Raw genomic sequence first — 15880 nt, 5'->3', positions numbered from 1 at the left:
TAAATAGCTGAGAAGCAGAAGGCGGGATTTAGCCCATATCCCTCCTCATTCTGTTAAGAGTATAAGTTTTTGGTCTTTTTAGGAAAAAATTTAAATTACAAGAGACTTCCATTCTTTTTTTCTTTTTTTTTTTTTTTTCCTTACCTCTGCAACATGTGGAAGTTCCTGGGCCAGGGATAAAACCCACACCACAGCAGCAACCTGAGCCACTGCAGTGACAAAGCTGGATCCTTAACCCATTGCACCACAAGGGAACTCCAAGAGGCTTTTATTGTTTACTCATTGCCCATAGTTTCTCAAATATAAGCTAACAAATACTTTTGATTATTTAAACTCCTTCCCTGACTTTGCATATTGCATTTTTGTCCTGAAGACAAGGAGAAAGGAACCATTTATAGTCTTGTCTTCTGTGCCAGAACTGCGTTCACTCTTCAACATACATCCCATTATCCAACAAGCCTGTTAGCTGAGTATTATGACTGCATTTTCTAGATAAGGAAAGAATGGGTCACTGGTTGGAATCAGATCTGATGATGCCCATCCACTTTGCAGGTGTATTCACAGAGCAGTTAAGTGAAATGAAAACAGCTTTAACACTTAAGACATACTCTGCTTTTTTTTTTTTTTTTTTTTTTTGGTCTTTTCTAGGGCCGAACCTACGGCATATGAAGGTTCCCAAACTAGGGATCTAATCAGAGCTGTAGCCACCGGCCCACGCCAGGGCCAGAGCAACACAGGATCTGAGCCACAACTGCGACCTACACCACAGCTCATGGCAATGCCGGTTCCTCAACCCACTGAGAGAGGCCAGGGATTGAACCCGCAACCTCATGGTTCCTAGTCAGATTCCTTAACCACTGAGCCACGCCGGGAACTCTGCCATTTTATTTTGATGGCACAATTTAAAAACTAAGCATAAAAAGCTAAGTTTTGTTTATGTTTCTGTAATATGTCTTTTCAAAATTTTACTTTTGCTAATGTAAAATCAGACATTATCTCTGTGGTAACATGCCCTCTTTTCAACACCTGAAATAAAATTTCTTTATTCTTGGTATTACCATAAGGGTATTTCTGAGAGCCAAATCCAAAGAACACTATAGTGCAAATGTTATGGGTCACTTTCCAGTAATTAAAAATTTTTTCAAATATTATTGTAATACTTCCCTGGGGTTCAGACTAAAAAATTGATTATATATATATATATATATAGTAATATGATTACATACACATAATTTTATAGGGGTATAGTTTCCTTTTTACTTATCCCTAAGCCACCATTTCCTCATACACATCAATGTTCTCAGTTTTTTGTATTTATCCTTCTAGTTACTTCGTGGACATACCAATAAATACATATATTAATTTATAATTTTGCCTACTCTTTTTTTCAAACAGCCACTTGAATATATTTAAGACAAAAAAACAAGTTTTTTTGTAAATAAAATTTAATACAACCATAATCAAGTAATAATGGCTAAAAGACATTTTTTATTAGATACACAACTTTTAAAAAATTAAAGAAAACTATGCACAAAGTATATTTAAACAAGACATGTAAGTATTAGTGTGCTGCAACTGAACTGAGACAAAGAAATACGTTTTTTTTTTTTTTCTACAGTGAAGATTCTGGAGCCTTTCTCAGAAAGCAAATGACATTTGGCTACCACAGGTCTGTACAAGTTGTAAAGCACATTATACTTTTTTCAACTCTGTAATTGTGTTGTCTCAGCTCCAGAAACTCTCAACGAGATTTAAAGAAACTGTGGGGATGGGTGTTAGAGAAGCAAAGAGTAATAAGAACTTTTTCAAGAAAGATAAATGAAAGAGACTATAGAGGGAAAAAAATGGTATATAAGAAGAAAACAACAAGTAGATTTACTTTTTTGACATTAGATACAGATATTGCAAATGATGTTTACAAAGGTTTTAATCAATGTAACATAGATGTTTTTCTTAGTATCTTAAAAAGCACCTTGGCATCAAACAAAAAACCTCCCCAAACATAAAAACTCAAAACACTCAAAAACCTTTCTTAACATTCTTTCTGCCAAGCAACCACATGGTCAGTTCTCATTAAAAAATGTAAGAAGGGAAATTTACTCTGTAGAAAACAAATACGAAACTTATCTAAACCGAAAAAAAAAAAAAAAAAAGAAAAAAAAAGTTGAAATAGCACTAGAGAACTTAAGGCACATAAATTCAGATGCAGTTGTTTTGAAAACATTAAAATAAATTTCTTTCTTTGGGACAATATATAAAATAAGTTATAACTACTGCTATTTAAAAAAACTAAGGATGATCTTTAGCACTAAGTAAATTTAATATCTAAGGCAATCACACAAATGTAAAACATTCATAAAAAATTTTTTTCAAAGGTCTGAAGTATGTTGAAAATGTCTCTGGAATTATCAATTCAACACTCCTGGCTCAAGTGGTTTCTGATGCCTAGCGTTAGATGTGACAGTAAGGATAGCTAGCTAGTCAAACCTACTGACTTAAAGACCAACCAAATTGCCTCATTCTGGTTTCTTGGTACGGTAAATTTATTTACTCCACTAAAAGGAATACTGGGGTGAGGTGACGTAAACCTGGCTTTCAATATAATGCATAAGAACATCTAATAAGGCCAAAATTATTGAGGTTAACTGGTGTCTAGAGTTTAGGAAGATAAAGGCAGTCCACAGGAAGCCTTTGAGAGACATTATCACTTGGCACCACATAAATGGCAATCTCTTCTCTGAAAATACAGTCGGGAGTAGAAGATGTCTTTTCCACATATAAATCTCAAGAAACAAAAGGCACACACCAACGATTTAACCCCTCTTTTCATGTACGGGTTCTCACAGCAATCATTAAAAAAAAAAAAAAATCTATTGCCATATCCAGACAACAGGAAAAAAAAAAAAAAAACACACCTGGTTTGCATATTGACAAAAGTAGTATAGTTGAACCTTTGTCTTTCCTGAGTTTCAAAAAGGGTATGACAGTAGAGATACAGAAACAATTCATATTCACTAAGAGAAAATGTATCAGTCCACAAAATGCTTCCTTCTTTCTAATTATAAAAAATGAATGTTTAACCACCGCCATGTGTGAAGCCCCTTTACCAAATTAAATTTACTCTAGAATCATGAACTGAAAGTTATGTAGTTATGGCACTTTAAACACTCCAATTAGGCAAAAATGAAAATACCCTCCCTGAGTATTTACATCATTTTCTTCTTAACACCTGCTTTAAATGGAATAATACCTATATTTCCATCTCTAGGGAAAAAAAAGTTTACTGAAGATCCAATAGGCTACCATTTCACACATGTGCAGTAAAAGTCAGTGGGAAGATTAGAGTGGCAAAGGCCTTGTAAAAACTAGACCACTTCATAGCCCACTCACATATAGGAACACATGAAAAGGGAATAAAGTCCATGAAAAAAGCCCTGTACTCTTCTGTTGATCCACAAAACATACTTTGAATTCCTTTCCCACTGAGGTATCATGGCTAGGTTTAGCAAACTTGTATCTCCCTCGAATTTATTTTCTTATCTTATAAAACTGTGTTATATAGATTCTGACTGTATACACTAGTCATCATGCTTTCATGTATTTTCATGTTAAAAGTATTCTATAAATGCCCAAATTAAAAACTTCTGGGATTGAATTTAATAAGGTCAATTTTTACTTTATGTGCCTTTTTCTGACCATCACAAACTGATGAAATTCTTGGTGTTTGTATAAATGTGTGTAGATGAGCATACTATCTATATACATATATATATACATGTATATACATACATACTAATCCAAAGGCTTATATGAACATAACCCACCAAAAGAAAATCTGTCACCTCCATGATGACACCAATATAATCTGACACTAATTTGGTTGATAAACCTTTTTGATATACTAATTATATCCTAAAATTCTGTATTAGTTTATCAATGCTAACTTTATTTATCAAAAACCAGTAAAGGAAGATAAATAATTAAAGGAAATTAAAGTATCAGTTGGGTAGCTTTAAAAATTTGTTACTTTAAATTTTTGTTTAAATTCCCTGCAGGCCTAGAGGTTAAAGATTTGGTGTTGTCATGGCTGTGGCTTGGGTTTGATCTTTGGCCTGGGAATTTCTGTATGCCATGGATGTGGCAAAAAAACAAAAAAAAATTGTTACTTTAACTTCATAGGATTCAAGCCAAGTTCCTGGTGGCTAACTTAATTAATTCTTTAAAAATTATGCAGAGAAAAAAATTAAACAATATTGGCATGAGGTCCACATTTAAACAAGTTATATTTTATAGGATTTCATTTCAAATTTACTACAATAAACACATGAATATTGAAAATAAATGTATAACAAAATACAAGTAAATAGTTAATACTTTTATAATAGAAGTACTAAAATACAAGCTATGATGAAAAAGTCTTTTTTTGTGTGAAGTGTCTGATTTTATGGATGGACATGATCTCACAAATACACAAAATAACAAGTATTATTTGTATAATCCTCAGCATTTACAAAAAAAACACTTTTCTCATACATTATCTCATATACCACAAAGAATGTCTGAACTAAATAGGTTCCATTATCTACAAAGGGTATGATGCAGAAGTAGAGGTTTACTCTAAAATTAAATTAAAATTATATAAGCATCCCAATATATCTACTGTTATCTTTCAACTAAAATGGTAGAAAACTGGTTTCTGAATTGCTTTGATGTTATCATCACACAGAGGCACATATCACTTCAAATTAAGATTTGAAAAATAAAAATTCCCTAAAAATTTGTTAAGCTTTTTAGTTTTCCTCAGAATTCAGATTCCAGCTACGTGTTAACGTTGATGCTGCAGAGTTTATCTGAAATCTCTGTATCATTCTAAAACGAGGAAAAAGGAGTAGTTTATCAATATTAGGCTTTTGATTACTATCATGGTTTTAACAGAAATCTGGTGAACTATAATCACATATGTGCATCATTTCTCCTATGACAAGGAGTATATAATTATGATGTGAGATGACAATAGTGCCTGGGAAGTTGAAAAACAGCAGGCTACCTGGAACATCCCTAAATCGTTGTAAATTATACCTGTCTCCCAGGAATAATGATAATCACTTATGCTAGTTCCTGCCATTCCATTTACCTTAGAAAAAATTTTTACATTCTTCTCTGAAAACTAGTAAGCTTTATAAACTGAAGTTGAAACATCTAGACAAAGGCAATTTGATGTAGAGGAGCTTGAGAACGTTGATCAATATTTTACACAATGGGTACCAAATGAAATAGTTATCTTAGAAGACTGAAACTACTGCTGTTAGTTTCTATAGATAGCTAATTTTAAAAGAAATATGGACCCACTGAGAGAGGTGGTCCCTGCTTTATCCTTTAAGGGCAGCTTAACAGTAGAGACTCCCAGGATTTTTAGCTGTTTACAAGAAAGTGGGATAACCAGGAAGAGGTCCTCACCCAAAGCACCATACTAATTGAGGTCAAACCCTACTGGGCTAGGGAGAAAATCTGTCCCTGTTTTTCACAAGATAATAATGGAAAGTGGATTTCAACTCTTCTGCCAGGTTCAAGAAAAGGTGCTTCCCTTAGAGGATTTAGAGATGATACATAAATACTTCTGAGAGCCACAGTGGGTCATTTTCCCTTCAACGGTCTTAGATAATTTTTTCTTAGGAACTAACCTGTAATTTTAATCCCTACTTTAAGGGCACTTGCTTTTGTATCTCCTCCCAAAGAAATATCTTTAGCATAAGAAAGCAAATCTAAGAATGAAGTCACAATAATTCAGTATTATATGATACTCAGATTGTTGTCATTACATTTTTATCAATCTGAAAAAAAACCAAAATTAATCAATTTGGATATGTTTTTTGGTGACAAAGATTTTTAAAAGATTTTTTCCCCCTCAGAATGATTCTTTGCATTCTAAGCATTATATGATTCAACATAAATGAAGCCTTGTCATGCCATTTTCTATTTATATATATATATACATACATGACAAAATAAGGAATATACAGTCTTGCAGATAAACATACATAAATGAAGAGACCAGTCACAATTTCCTAAAAGGTATGTATGTAGGCAGACATTATTTCTCTATTCCACACAGGTTTTCTACAAATACTCACAAAGGTACACTCTCAAAGCCCAAACAAAGATCACTGTTACCTTCAACAACAATAATTTCTTCCCACAATTACAGGAAAGGCTTTATTACAGTTTGAAAGATTGATATTTTGAGGAGAAAGGCACCACAATTATTATTTTTGCTTTTTGTGCATATGGCATAAAGGAGATATGTCAAGTCCCCACTCTGGAGCTTTTAAAACCTCTCATCTTGGATGGGTGTGGTTTCTTGGGTGAGGTATCCTGGCTTTAGAGCTTAAAGCACTTCTCATTGTATCTATGAATAGTCACACATCCATGATAGGATACTGGCCTAGGCATTGCAGCTACTCCTGTGATGATACTTGTTGCAGGATCATAACAGAGAATAGTGTCTGTGGCTTCTCCGTTCTCCCGTCTTCCACCCAGGATATATATTTTACCATTACACACAGACATACCACAGTTTTCCTGTTTAACCAAATTAAAAAAAAAAAATTAGCTGTTGATGGTAAGGGATTTGGTAGCAAACTGAAAAGTGAAATAAGACATGCCTTAACACAGTCAAAAAAAAGGAGACATGAAATAAGCTCCCTTTTGCCCAATGCCTGTTCTATATATGAGTACTAGATAATTTTGCATAGGTGAAGGGAGTGTTAAGATAGAATATATGTCAATAATTGGGGACAAGATATGGGAGGTGAAGAGGGGGTGATAGACTGAAAGAAGGGTTTTAATTAACTTAATGGTAGTTGAACGAAAACATTCTTGAAGAGTTGCTTCTATTACAGGAAGGTTCTTTACTATAGATAGAGACTGTTACATGAAGAGGTAGGAATATCATTCATTACATGGGATTACTCGAAAGTTAAATGAATCGGAGTTCCCATTGTGGCTCAGTGGTTAACGAGTCCGATTAGGAACCATGAGGTTGCGGGATCGATCCCTGGCCTTGCTCAGTGGGTTAACGATCCGGCGTTGCTGTGAGCTGTAGTGTAGGTTGCAGATGCGGCTCGGATCCCGCGTTGCTGTGGCTCTGGTGTAGGCCGGCGGCTACATCTCCGATTAGACCCCTAGCCTGGGAACCTCCATAGGCCGCGGGTGCAGCCCTAGAAAACACAAAAAAAGATTAAAAAAAAAAAAAAAAGTTAAATGAATGAATGACAGAAAGGGTTATAACCATATTGACAAAGCACTGTTACTAGGGGCCTTGGCTGGGGCATAGAAACTCCCCAAATAACATTTATACATTTCCACACAATGAGATTCTTAGCTAAATTTCATTCTTTGTCAATAAGGTAATTACTATATAAAACAAATATTTGTATAGGGATAAGAGTGATTCTTCAAAGAAAGAAATTTACACTAATCTCACTAGGGCATGAATCTGGTTATGCTGCAGGTCAAGTGTTCTTCAATTCGCATTTCACTCTAATTCAAAAAGTGATTGCATATTATTATCCTGTTTCCACACAATCAACAATGAGATGGGTTCTACTAGTGAGTACTTTAAATAAACATTTTTATTTGATTGGATTTGCTATATATAAATTATGCTCTTGTACAAAAAATTAAATCTTTGTGGATTTATATAATAGAGGATAGTATCTTTGGGTCTACAAGATTACTGAATACTTAAAAATGCCTACATTAGAGTTTATATACACCTAGAATGACCTGGCCCATTATCATTAGTGACAAATTTTTATGCAGAATGCCACCCATGAGTTGTACCAATTCTGTGCCAAACAATAATATTTTTCATGTAAAGCACAACGAGCTCTTTCTTTAAATTATAAAAGTTCTGAATCCAATAAAAAAACCAAGATCCTTAGTTCTCAAGTACAAGTTGGTTTGCACTATTGAAGCCTTCAGTCACTTTGATGATGATTCTTAAACTATATAATTATAGCATCCTGTTATTAACATAATTTCATAAATAATGCTCAGAATTAAATGAAGTAGGCAACCTTGCAGTTATTCACTCATATCATAAAATTACTTGCATAGTACTTTATTTCATTCTATGAGAACCTCAAGCATAATGGCAGGTGGTAAATAAATAATTTATTAATATAGCAAGTTTTAATATCATTTTTCATGACTTAAATGAAAGTCTTATTATAAAAAATTTAATTTTTCCTTCTCATTTTTTATAATGCTTAAATGTTTAAATGCCAACAATAAACAATCAGATTTCTTTTCATTTACTATTTTAAACTTTAATGACATTTAAAATATCTAGTCCACTGAAGAACAGTTAAAAAGAAAAAAAAACTTCATCGGTGAGTTAAAAAAAAAAATTCTACAATTAAAAAAAAAAAATGTTCCTTTGGCTCTGATCCCTGGTCTGGGAACTCCATATGCCGAGAGGTGGCCAAAAAAGAAAAAAAACGATGAAAGTTAAAAAGTAAAGTATGTGAGTTCCTGCTGTGGCACAGTGAGTTAATGATCCTGGATTAGGGATCCAGTGTTAATGCAGCTGTGGCAAAGGTCTCAGCTCCAGCTCAGATTCAATCCCTGGCCCAGAAACTTCCACGTGCTATGGGGGGTGGCTGAAAAAGGGAAAAAAAAAAAAAAGGAAAATCTATTTAACATAGCAAGTTATGGAGTTCCCACTATGGTGCAGTGGGTTATGAATCAGACTGCAGCAGCTCAGGTCACTGCAGGAGTCAGAGGTTCAATCTCTGGCCTGGTGCAGTAGGTTAAAGGATCCCACATTGCTGCAGCTGCGATGTGGATTGCAGCTGTGGCTTGGATTTAATTCCCGGCCTGGGAACTTCCATATGTCGCAAATGTGGCCATAAAAAAAAAAAAAAAAAGCAAGTTATGGTTTTCAGGAATTGCAAAGTCAAAAGGCATGGACACGCTGAGGTACAAACAGCAAAAAAGGCTGGGTCCATTAGGACTGCAAAAAAAGAGCTCATTTTTTTCAGCTTTTTTTTGATCATTCAATATTTTAAGCATTTAAAAAACCACAATCTTTGACTCAAACATAAATCACAGTTGATTTATCCTTTTTTCATTTGATTAGTCTTAACAGGATAGACAAATGCAGATGGTTCAAAAATCACCTATCAATAACATATAAGATGCACTTAAAGGTACTGGTAGTAAGAATGGACCAGGGGAGAAAGGATAATCCTAGAAATCTCAGTGGTTTTTTGTTTCAAGAGATTTGATATAGAATACTAGATTTACACTTCAACGATTTGTCTTTGTCATAACAGTTTCAATATATTTCTGATCTAAATGTTTCTTGAAATTTCAGAAGTCAATATCAGTAATTATTTAATTTGGGAAAATGTGCCATTTGTGTCTTGTTTTTCCTTAGTTTAATCTCCATCATTTAGTTAAAAACAGATTCATTATATGCCTTATGTTATGTTAGCTGCTAACAATTATCTTCCTAAGCTCTGCTATTATTTTATACAGTATAGTCAAGTTCTAAGTGAACACTAATTCTTAGTGAAAATGCATTATACTTTAAAATACTCACTGCAATAAACTAATACAAATAGCTTTGGTTAAAAAAAAAATCTAGAAATAGGTGTAAACACTTGTCACATGGGTGAATGTGACCATTAACAAGGGTTCTTATATGGCAAGGTACACTTTCAATCACAGAGTTGGAGACTGTCCTTTCTAGGAGGCCACTGAACCAGAGAAATATAGATCAATTTATTTAAATGTGATTTAAGAGGGACAGAAGATTATGTTCCCTCTGTACCATGAAGCTGAAGATCCTATTATATCCCTTTCATCAGCTGAGGCCTATTACTCTGAATAAATTATTAATTGGAGACTATACCTCAATGTACAACTGCATAAATGGGTGTTAGACTCAAATCCTGCTCTATATTTCTTACATATTTTGCATATAAAACTGTCTTAACATTAGGACCCTCTGTTACTTCATTCTCTTATTTGTTTACTTATTCAATAAATATTTACCTACCACCAATAAATGCAAGAAACATGAGATGAGTCAGAAAACACAGTATTCTTTTTTTTTTTTTTTTTTTTTTTTTTTTTGTCTTTTTGCTATTTCTTGGGCCACTCCTGCAGCATATGGAGGTTCCCAGGCAAGGGGTCCAATCGGAGCTGTAGCCACCGGCCTACACCACAGCCACAGCAACTCGGGATTCGAGCCGCGTCTGCAACCTACACCACAGCTCACGGCAACGCCGGATCGTTAACCCACTGAGCAAGGGCAGGGACCGAACCCGCAACCTCATGGTTCCTAGTCGAATTCGTTAACCACTGCGCCACGACGGGAACTCCAGAAAACACAGTATTCTTAAGAAGACTTAATTCCAGTAGAGAAATAACATTCATACCTATAAGAAAATATATGACTTCCATAATAGAGGTATAAGTGTAGTGACAGATCATAAAAAAAGAGATTAATTCTTAACAATATCATCCTTAAAAAAATGAGTAGACTTACAAGTAGAGAAGATAGAAAGGCACTGAAGACTAAGACGACAGCATGAACCATGACAAGAATGCACGCTATCTGCACAGCAAATGAAAGCAACAGATACTGCACATAACTGGAAAAAAGGTGAAGACAGTGAAACTGAAAAGGCAAGCAGAGGTCAGACAACAGAAGACCTAGAATGGGAGTTCCCATTGGGGCGCAGTAGAAACGAATCCAACTAGGAATGATGAGAGGTTACAGGTTTGATCCCTGGCCTCGCTCAGTAGGTTAAGGATCTGGCATTATTGTGGCTCTGGCGTAGGCCAGCAGCAACAGTTCTGTTTAGACCCCTAGTCTGGGAACCTCCATATGCTGCGGGTGTGGTCCTAAAAAGCCAAAAAAAAAAAGAGAAGACCTAGAATGAGGTGGGAAAACTTTTGGATATTTCCAATCAGTAGGTAGATTTCCTGGGAAACAAATGGTAGAAAAACAAGACATTAGAGAAAAGAACACTAATTAGGATATATTGTTTTAGTTTAGATAAGAACTGATGAGAACCTGAACAAAAGCAGGAACCCCAGGAATGAAAAAGACTAGGAGTAACTCTGAAGGACACAAAACTGATATGTTGGATTGATTCAATTTAAGAGAAAGTAGGAAGAATTAAAAAAATTAAGTTTCTAGATGTGAAATAATAGCAAATATATATTGGTCTCTGCCTCTGGTTCCTAACATAGAACTCTGAGATCCTTTGGATTTCCTGGTTGATGGGAGTGTCTTTTGTTCTAACAAGAAACTCTTTTTGGGCTCCTAGATGAGGACTGGTCACAAGAGATATCAAGCCATAATTAAAAACTTGAGGAGTTCCCGTCTTGGCGCAGCAAAAACGAATCCAACTAGGAACCGTGAGGTTGCGAGTTCGATCCCTGGCCTCACTCAGTAGGTTAAGGATCCTGCATTAACGTGAGCTGTGGTGTAGGTCACAGGCGTGGTTCAGATCTGGTGTTGCTGTGGCTCTGGCATAGGCAGGCAGCAACAGCTCTGATTAGATCCCTAGTCTGGGAACCTCCATATGCTGTGGGTGTGGTCCTAAAAAGACAAAAGATAAGATAAAATAAAATAAAATAAAATAAATAAAAGCTTGAAAGTTTCACTGCACTTTCTCTTCTCTGGAGAGGGGAGAAGTGCTGGAAACTGAGTTAATAACTGACCACGTCTACATGATGAAGCCTCCATAAAAATCCCCAAAGTACAAGATTTGGAGAGCTTCTGGGTTGGTAAACACATTCATGTGCTAGGAAGGTGGTGTACCTCAAAACCATGAGGACACTAGGTCCTGTGCTTTAACCCTTTCAGACCTGACCCTCAGTACCTCTTCATTTGGCTGATCATCTGTGTCCTTTATAATATACTTTGTTATAAAACAAACCTGTAAACATAAGCGTTTTCTGAGCACTTAGCCCAAGAATGGGTTGTAGAAACCTTGATTTATAGGTGATTGGTAAGAAGTACTGGTGACAACCTGGGACTTGAGACAAGCATCTAAAGCGGTGGCAGTCTTGTAGCACAGATCGCTTGTGGAATCTAAAGCTAACTTCAGGTAGTATCAGAATGGAACTGAATTGTAAGACACCAGCTGGAGATGGAAAACTGGTTGGTGTGGGAGTAAACCCACACGTCTGGTGTCAGAAGTGCTGTAAGGGAGAAACAGTTTTCCCATTCACTAGGTTGTGTGGAAACAGAAAAAGCAGGCTTAAGGAAGAAGATGAATTCTGTTTTAAGTCCCAAGTCTTGGTACGCTATGGAAGATACCAAATAGGCAACTGGAAATCTGAGTCTGAAGCACAAGAGAGAGGCTTTAACAGAGATTAAGATTTGAAGTCATCAATACTGAGCAGTAAATGCGATCACTCAGGAATGGAGTATAAACTGAGGAAAGGGCAGGAGAAAGAGGGTCAAAGAATACCCATATTTAATGGTTGGGTAGGAAAAAGCCCAAGAGAACATGAATGAGACTCAGGAGATGATCAGCAATGACCTCTGGGAGTACAACATCTCTAGAGTGGTATAGGTAGAGCTAGATTTCCAGCATTAGAACCATCAAACATTTTGGTGGTAGAAGGAACATTTTGGTGGTAGAAGGAGAGCATGAATCAAGGCAGAAAGAAGGCCTTTTGGGGGTGGGGATAGAAGCAGAGTAAGGGTATAAGCGGAGCGTGGATAAAGACCCAAGTGCACCATTTCTTTTATAACAAAAAAAACAACAAATTACCTAGAAACCCATTTGAGAGCATTTCTTCTTTTTTTGAAATTAGTGAGAGAGAAGGATAGGGACAGGAGCAGGATTCTGAAAAAGGTCCAGAGGGTAAAAAAACAGCCTTAAGTGCAACACCTGGTTTACCATGAGATGGTAAAAAAGTAAGTTATTTCAATAAAACAATTCCTTGGAAGGAGTTCAAAACAAGGATACTACATGCTTTATGTGGAGTTTTAAAAAATTATGAAATAACTCAAGCATACATGAAATATATTAATAGTGAAGATACAATATGTTCATACGGGTCCTGTAGTTGTCCCTCCTAGATTGACTTTTTTCTGAACTGTTTTATATTATTACCTGTCGGCTGAATGTATTCTGTACATGCATCCAGTAATCTTCAACTGGATCATAACAGTATATTGCCTTGGTCAGTCCACCAGCAACATATATCAGGTTGTTTAAGGATACTGCTGTTATACACCTCTTGGCAATAGGGATAGCTGCACGAAGTAGCCAAGAATTGGTTTCTGGATCATAAGATTGAACCTAATAATATACAGAAATATTTAATTAAAATTTCTCAATAAAAATGTAGATTTACTTAATAAAAAGTCTACCAACATACAGAAATGTGATAAAAATAAAATCCAATTAATTCACAGAACTAAGGGAGGTTAGCTTGAGGGTAAAATATTTGAATTATGAACTTCTCAAAAGGAATGCAAATTATACACTATCAAGCTGAACAGAGTAACAAACAAACACAGATTGTTTCCAGAATGAACGGCTACCAGGTTTACTTTACTTATGTGCATTAGAATTAAGAGTCTATATTTAAAAAAAAAATTGTGTTATATAGAATAAGTATGCTTCAGTTTGAATATAATTTCTTTACACTTTTAGGAGTCCTTCAAAAGAACACAAGCAAACCTCAATTCAGTATACTTTGAATTACCACAAATTCTGAACGAATGAATTCTAAATATATAACATTTGACATTATATTAAAATTTAATTTAGAAAAAGAATGTTGATTGACAAAATTCTGTTAACTATTGCTAAATGAATTGGCATTAGACACTTGTTTCCAGAATAAATGAGGTATTTTCTGAGATGTCAGGATGGCACATGTTCTTTTGTCCCAGGAATTCAATGAACCACAGCAGCTTTGAGCCAGCCTTTATTTACATTAGAAAGGTTTTCTTCCCTTTTCTTTGTTCTAAAGAATATTTTCAAAGTACGCAGCAAATGACCCAGTTGGAAGCAGTATGTAGTTAGTTACTGTCTTACTTTTGCTAGTTCACTTCCCAGTTGTGTTTTGTGTGAAGAATTTTTTGATTCTGTAAACTATACCAGTAAAAGGCTTTCAAAAGATTTATTTAGTACAAGATCTCAACACTGAGACAGGGCTCATTTCAAAGAGACTGGATCACACTTATAGCAGAAAGTTGTTGGATATATTGGGATCTCACTTTAGTAACTTAAAATTCTATGTTTTCCTCTCCATGTATAAAAGGCCCCTTACACTAAGGGACCAAACTACCTACTTGATAGACCTTCTGTATTTCTCTTCTTGTGCACATCATTGGTAACTTCTATAAGAGAACATGGCTTACCTTATCAGAACAAGTATTATCATCAGGTCCTCCACCAATCACAAACAATTTGCCTACACAGCTAGTCACAGCAGGAGAACTCACTGCTTCCTTAAGGGGAGCAACTTCAGTCCATCGATTTGAAAAGGAATCGTAACATTCTACGCTGCTAAGTCTGTTTTGCCCATCATAGCCTCCAACAACATATACCTATATGTAAAATACATGGAAAGATCTTAATTATCAAGAGTTTGAATTTTGAACTAGTTGGCTAAAGAATTAAAGGATCCCTTCCCTTTAAATGTCTTTAGTAGGTTTAATTGCAATACATTTAACTCAGTTTCTGGACCTTGAAAAAAAATTATCACCCTCTCACCATTGCGAAGGAGCCTTTTTGGACATTTTTTCAAAATAGCCCCCTCCAATGAAATTTTAACACCACAGATATACTGTATATCTGTTTACATACTGTATGTATATCTGTGCTTTATACATGAAAAAGTACGATTTTTCACACTCCCCAAGAACAATCTTTACCCCTTAGGGGCAATATTGCTTGCATTGAGAATTACGGGATTTTGCTCACTCACAGACAGTGAAAATATTCGACTATTATAAAGTAATAAAGGTATAAAACTAAAATATATTAGGTAAGGATTACTAGATTGTGAGATCTCTTTTTAAAATTTTATTGGAATATAGTTGAGTCACAAAGTTGTGTTAATTTCAGGCATACAGCAAAGTAAATCAGTTACACGTATACATATATCCATTCCTTTTCAGATTCATTTCCTATATGTTATTATACAATATTGAGTAAATTTCCCTGTGCTATACAATAGGTCCTTGTTACCCATCTATTTTATATATAGTACTGTGTATATTTCAATCCCAACCCCCAAATTTATCCCTCCCTACCACATTTCCCCTTTGGTAAACCCTAAGTTTGGTTTTGAAATCTTTGAGTCTGTTAGTTTTATACATTCTATTGTATCATTGCTATTAGATTCCACATACTAGTGATCTCACATGGTATTTGTCTTTCTCTGGCTGACGTACTTCACTTAGTATGATAATTTCTAGGTCCATCTATGTTGCTACAAATGACATTATTTCGTTCTTTTTTATGGCTGAATAATAAATATTCCATTGTATATATGTACAACATCTTCTTTATCCAATTCTTTGTGGATGGACATTTAGGTTGCTTCCATGTCTTGGCTATTGTAAACAGTGCTGCAATAAACACTGGAATGCATGTGTCTTTTCAAATTATGGTTTTCTCTGGATATATGCCCAAGAGTGGTCATATGGTAGTTCTATATTTAGTTTTTTAAGGAACTTCCATACTCTCTTCCATGGTGGTTGCAGCTTACATTCCCACCAACACTGTAGGAGGGTTCCCTTTAGATTGTGAGATCTCTGAATTATTTAATTTAGTTCCTACAGTGCCGGAAAAGTATCTAATACATAATGAACTTCATACTATATATT

The 15880-nt window shown here is 35.1% G+C and overlaps 1 protein-coding gene across 14 annotated transcripts in view; it reads right to left on the bottom strand.

Moving 5' to 3' along the window:
- The window catches only part of KLHL24 (kelch like family member 24), a 43314-nt gene continuing 28863 nt past the window's right edge, over positions 1430-15880 (bottom strand). For 12 of the 14 annotated variants that reach the window (XM_021069905.1, XM_021069902.1, XM_021069901.1 and 9 more), the window contains 3 exons: positions 14408-14596; positions 13149-13337; positions 1469-6579 (listed from right to left, as the gene is read on the bottom strand). In XM_021069905.1, the coding sequence (XP_020925564.1) occupies positions 6379-6579; positions 13149-13337; positions 14408-14596 (579 nt within the window). In that variant the 3' untranslated portion in view covers positions 1469-6378. Of the gene's footprint in view, positions 6580-13148; positions 13338-14407; positions 14597-15880 lie in introns of all 14 variants that reach the window. The other 2 variants (XM_003132561.5, XM_021069908.1) reach the window with 2 other exon arrangements.

The sequence above is a fragment of the Sus scrofa genome, chromosome 13 (genome assembly GCF_000003025.6).
Source record: "Sus scrofa isolate TJ Tabasco breed Duroc chromosome 13, Sscrofa11.1, whole genome shotgun sequence".
NCBI lineage: Eukaryota > Metazoa > Chordata > Mammalia > Artiodactyla > Suidae > Sus > Sus scrofa.
This window is presented reverse-complemented; position numbering and strand designations above follow the sequence as displayed.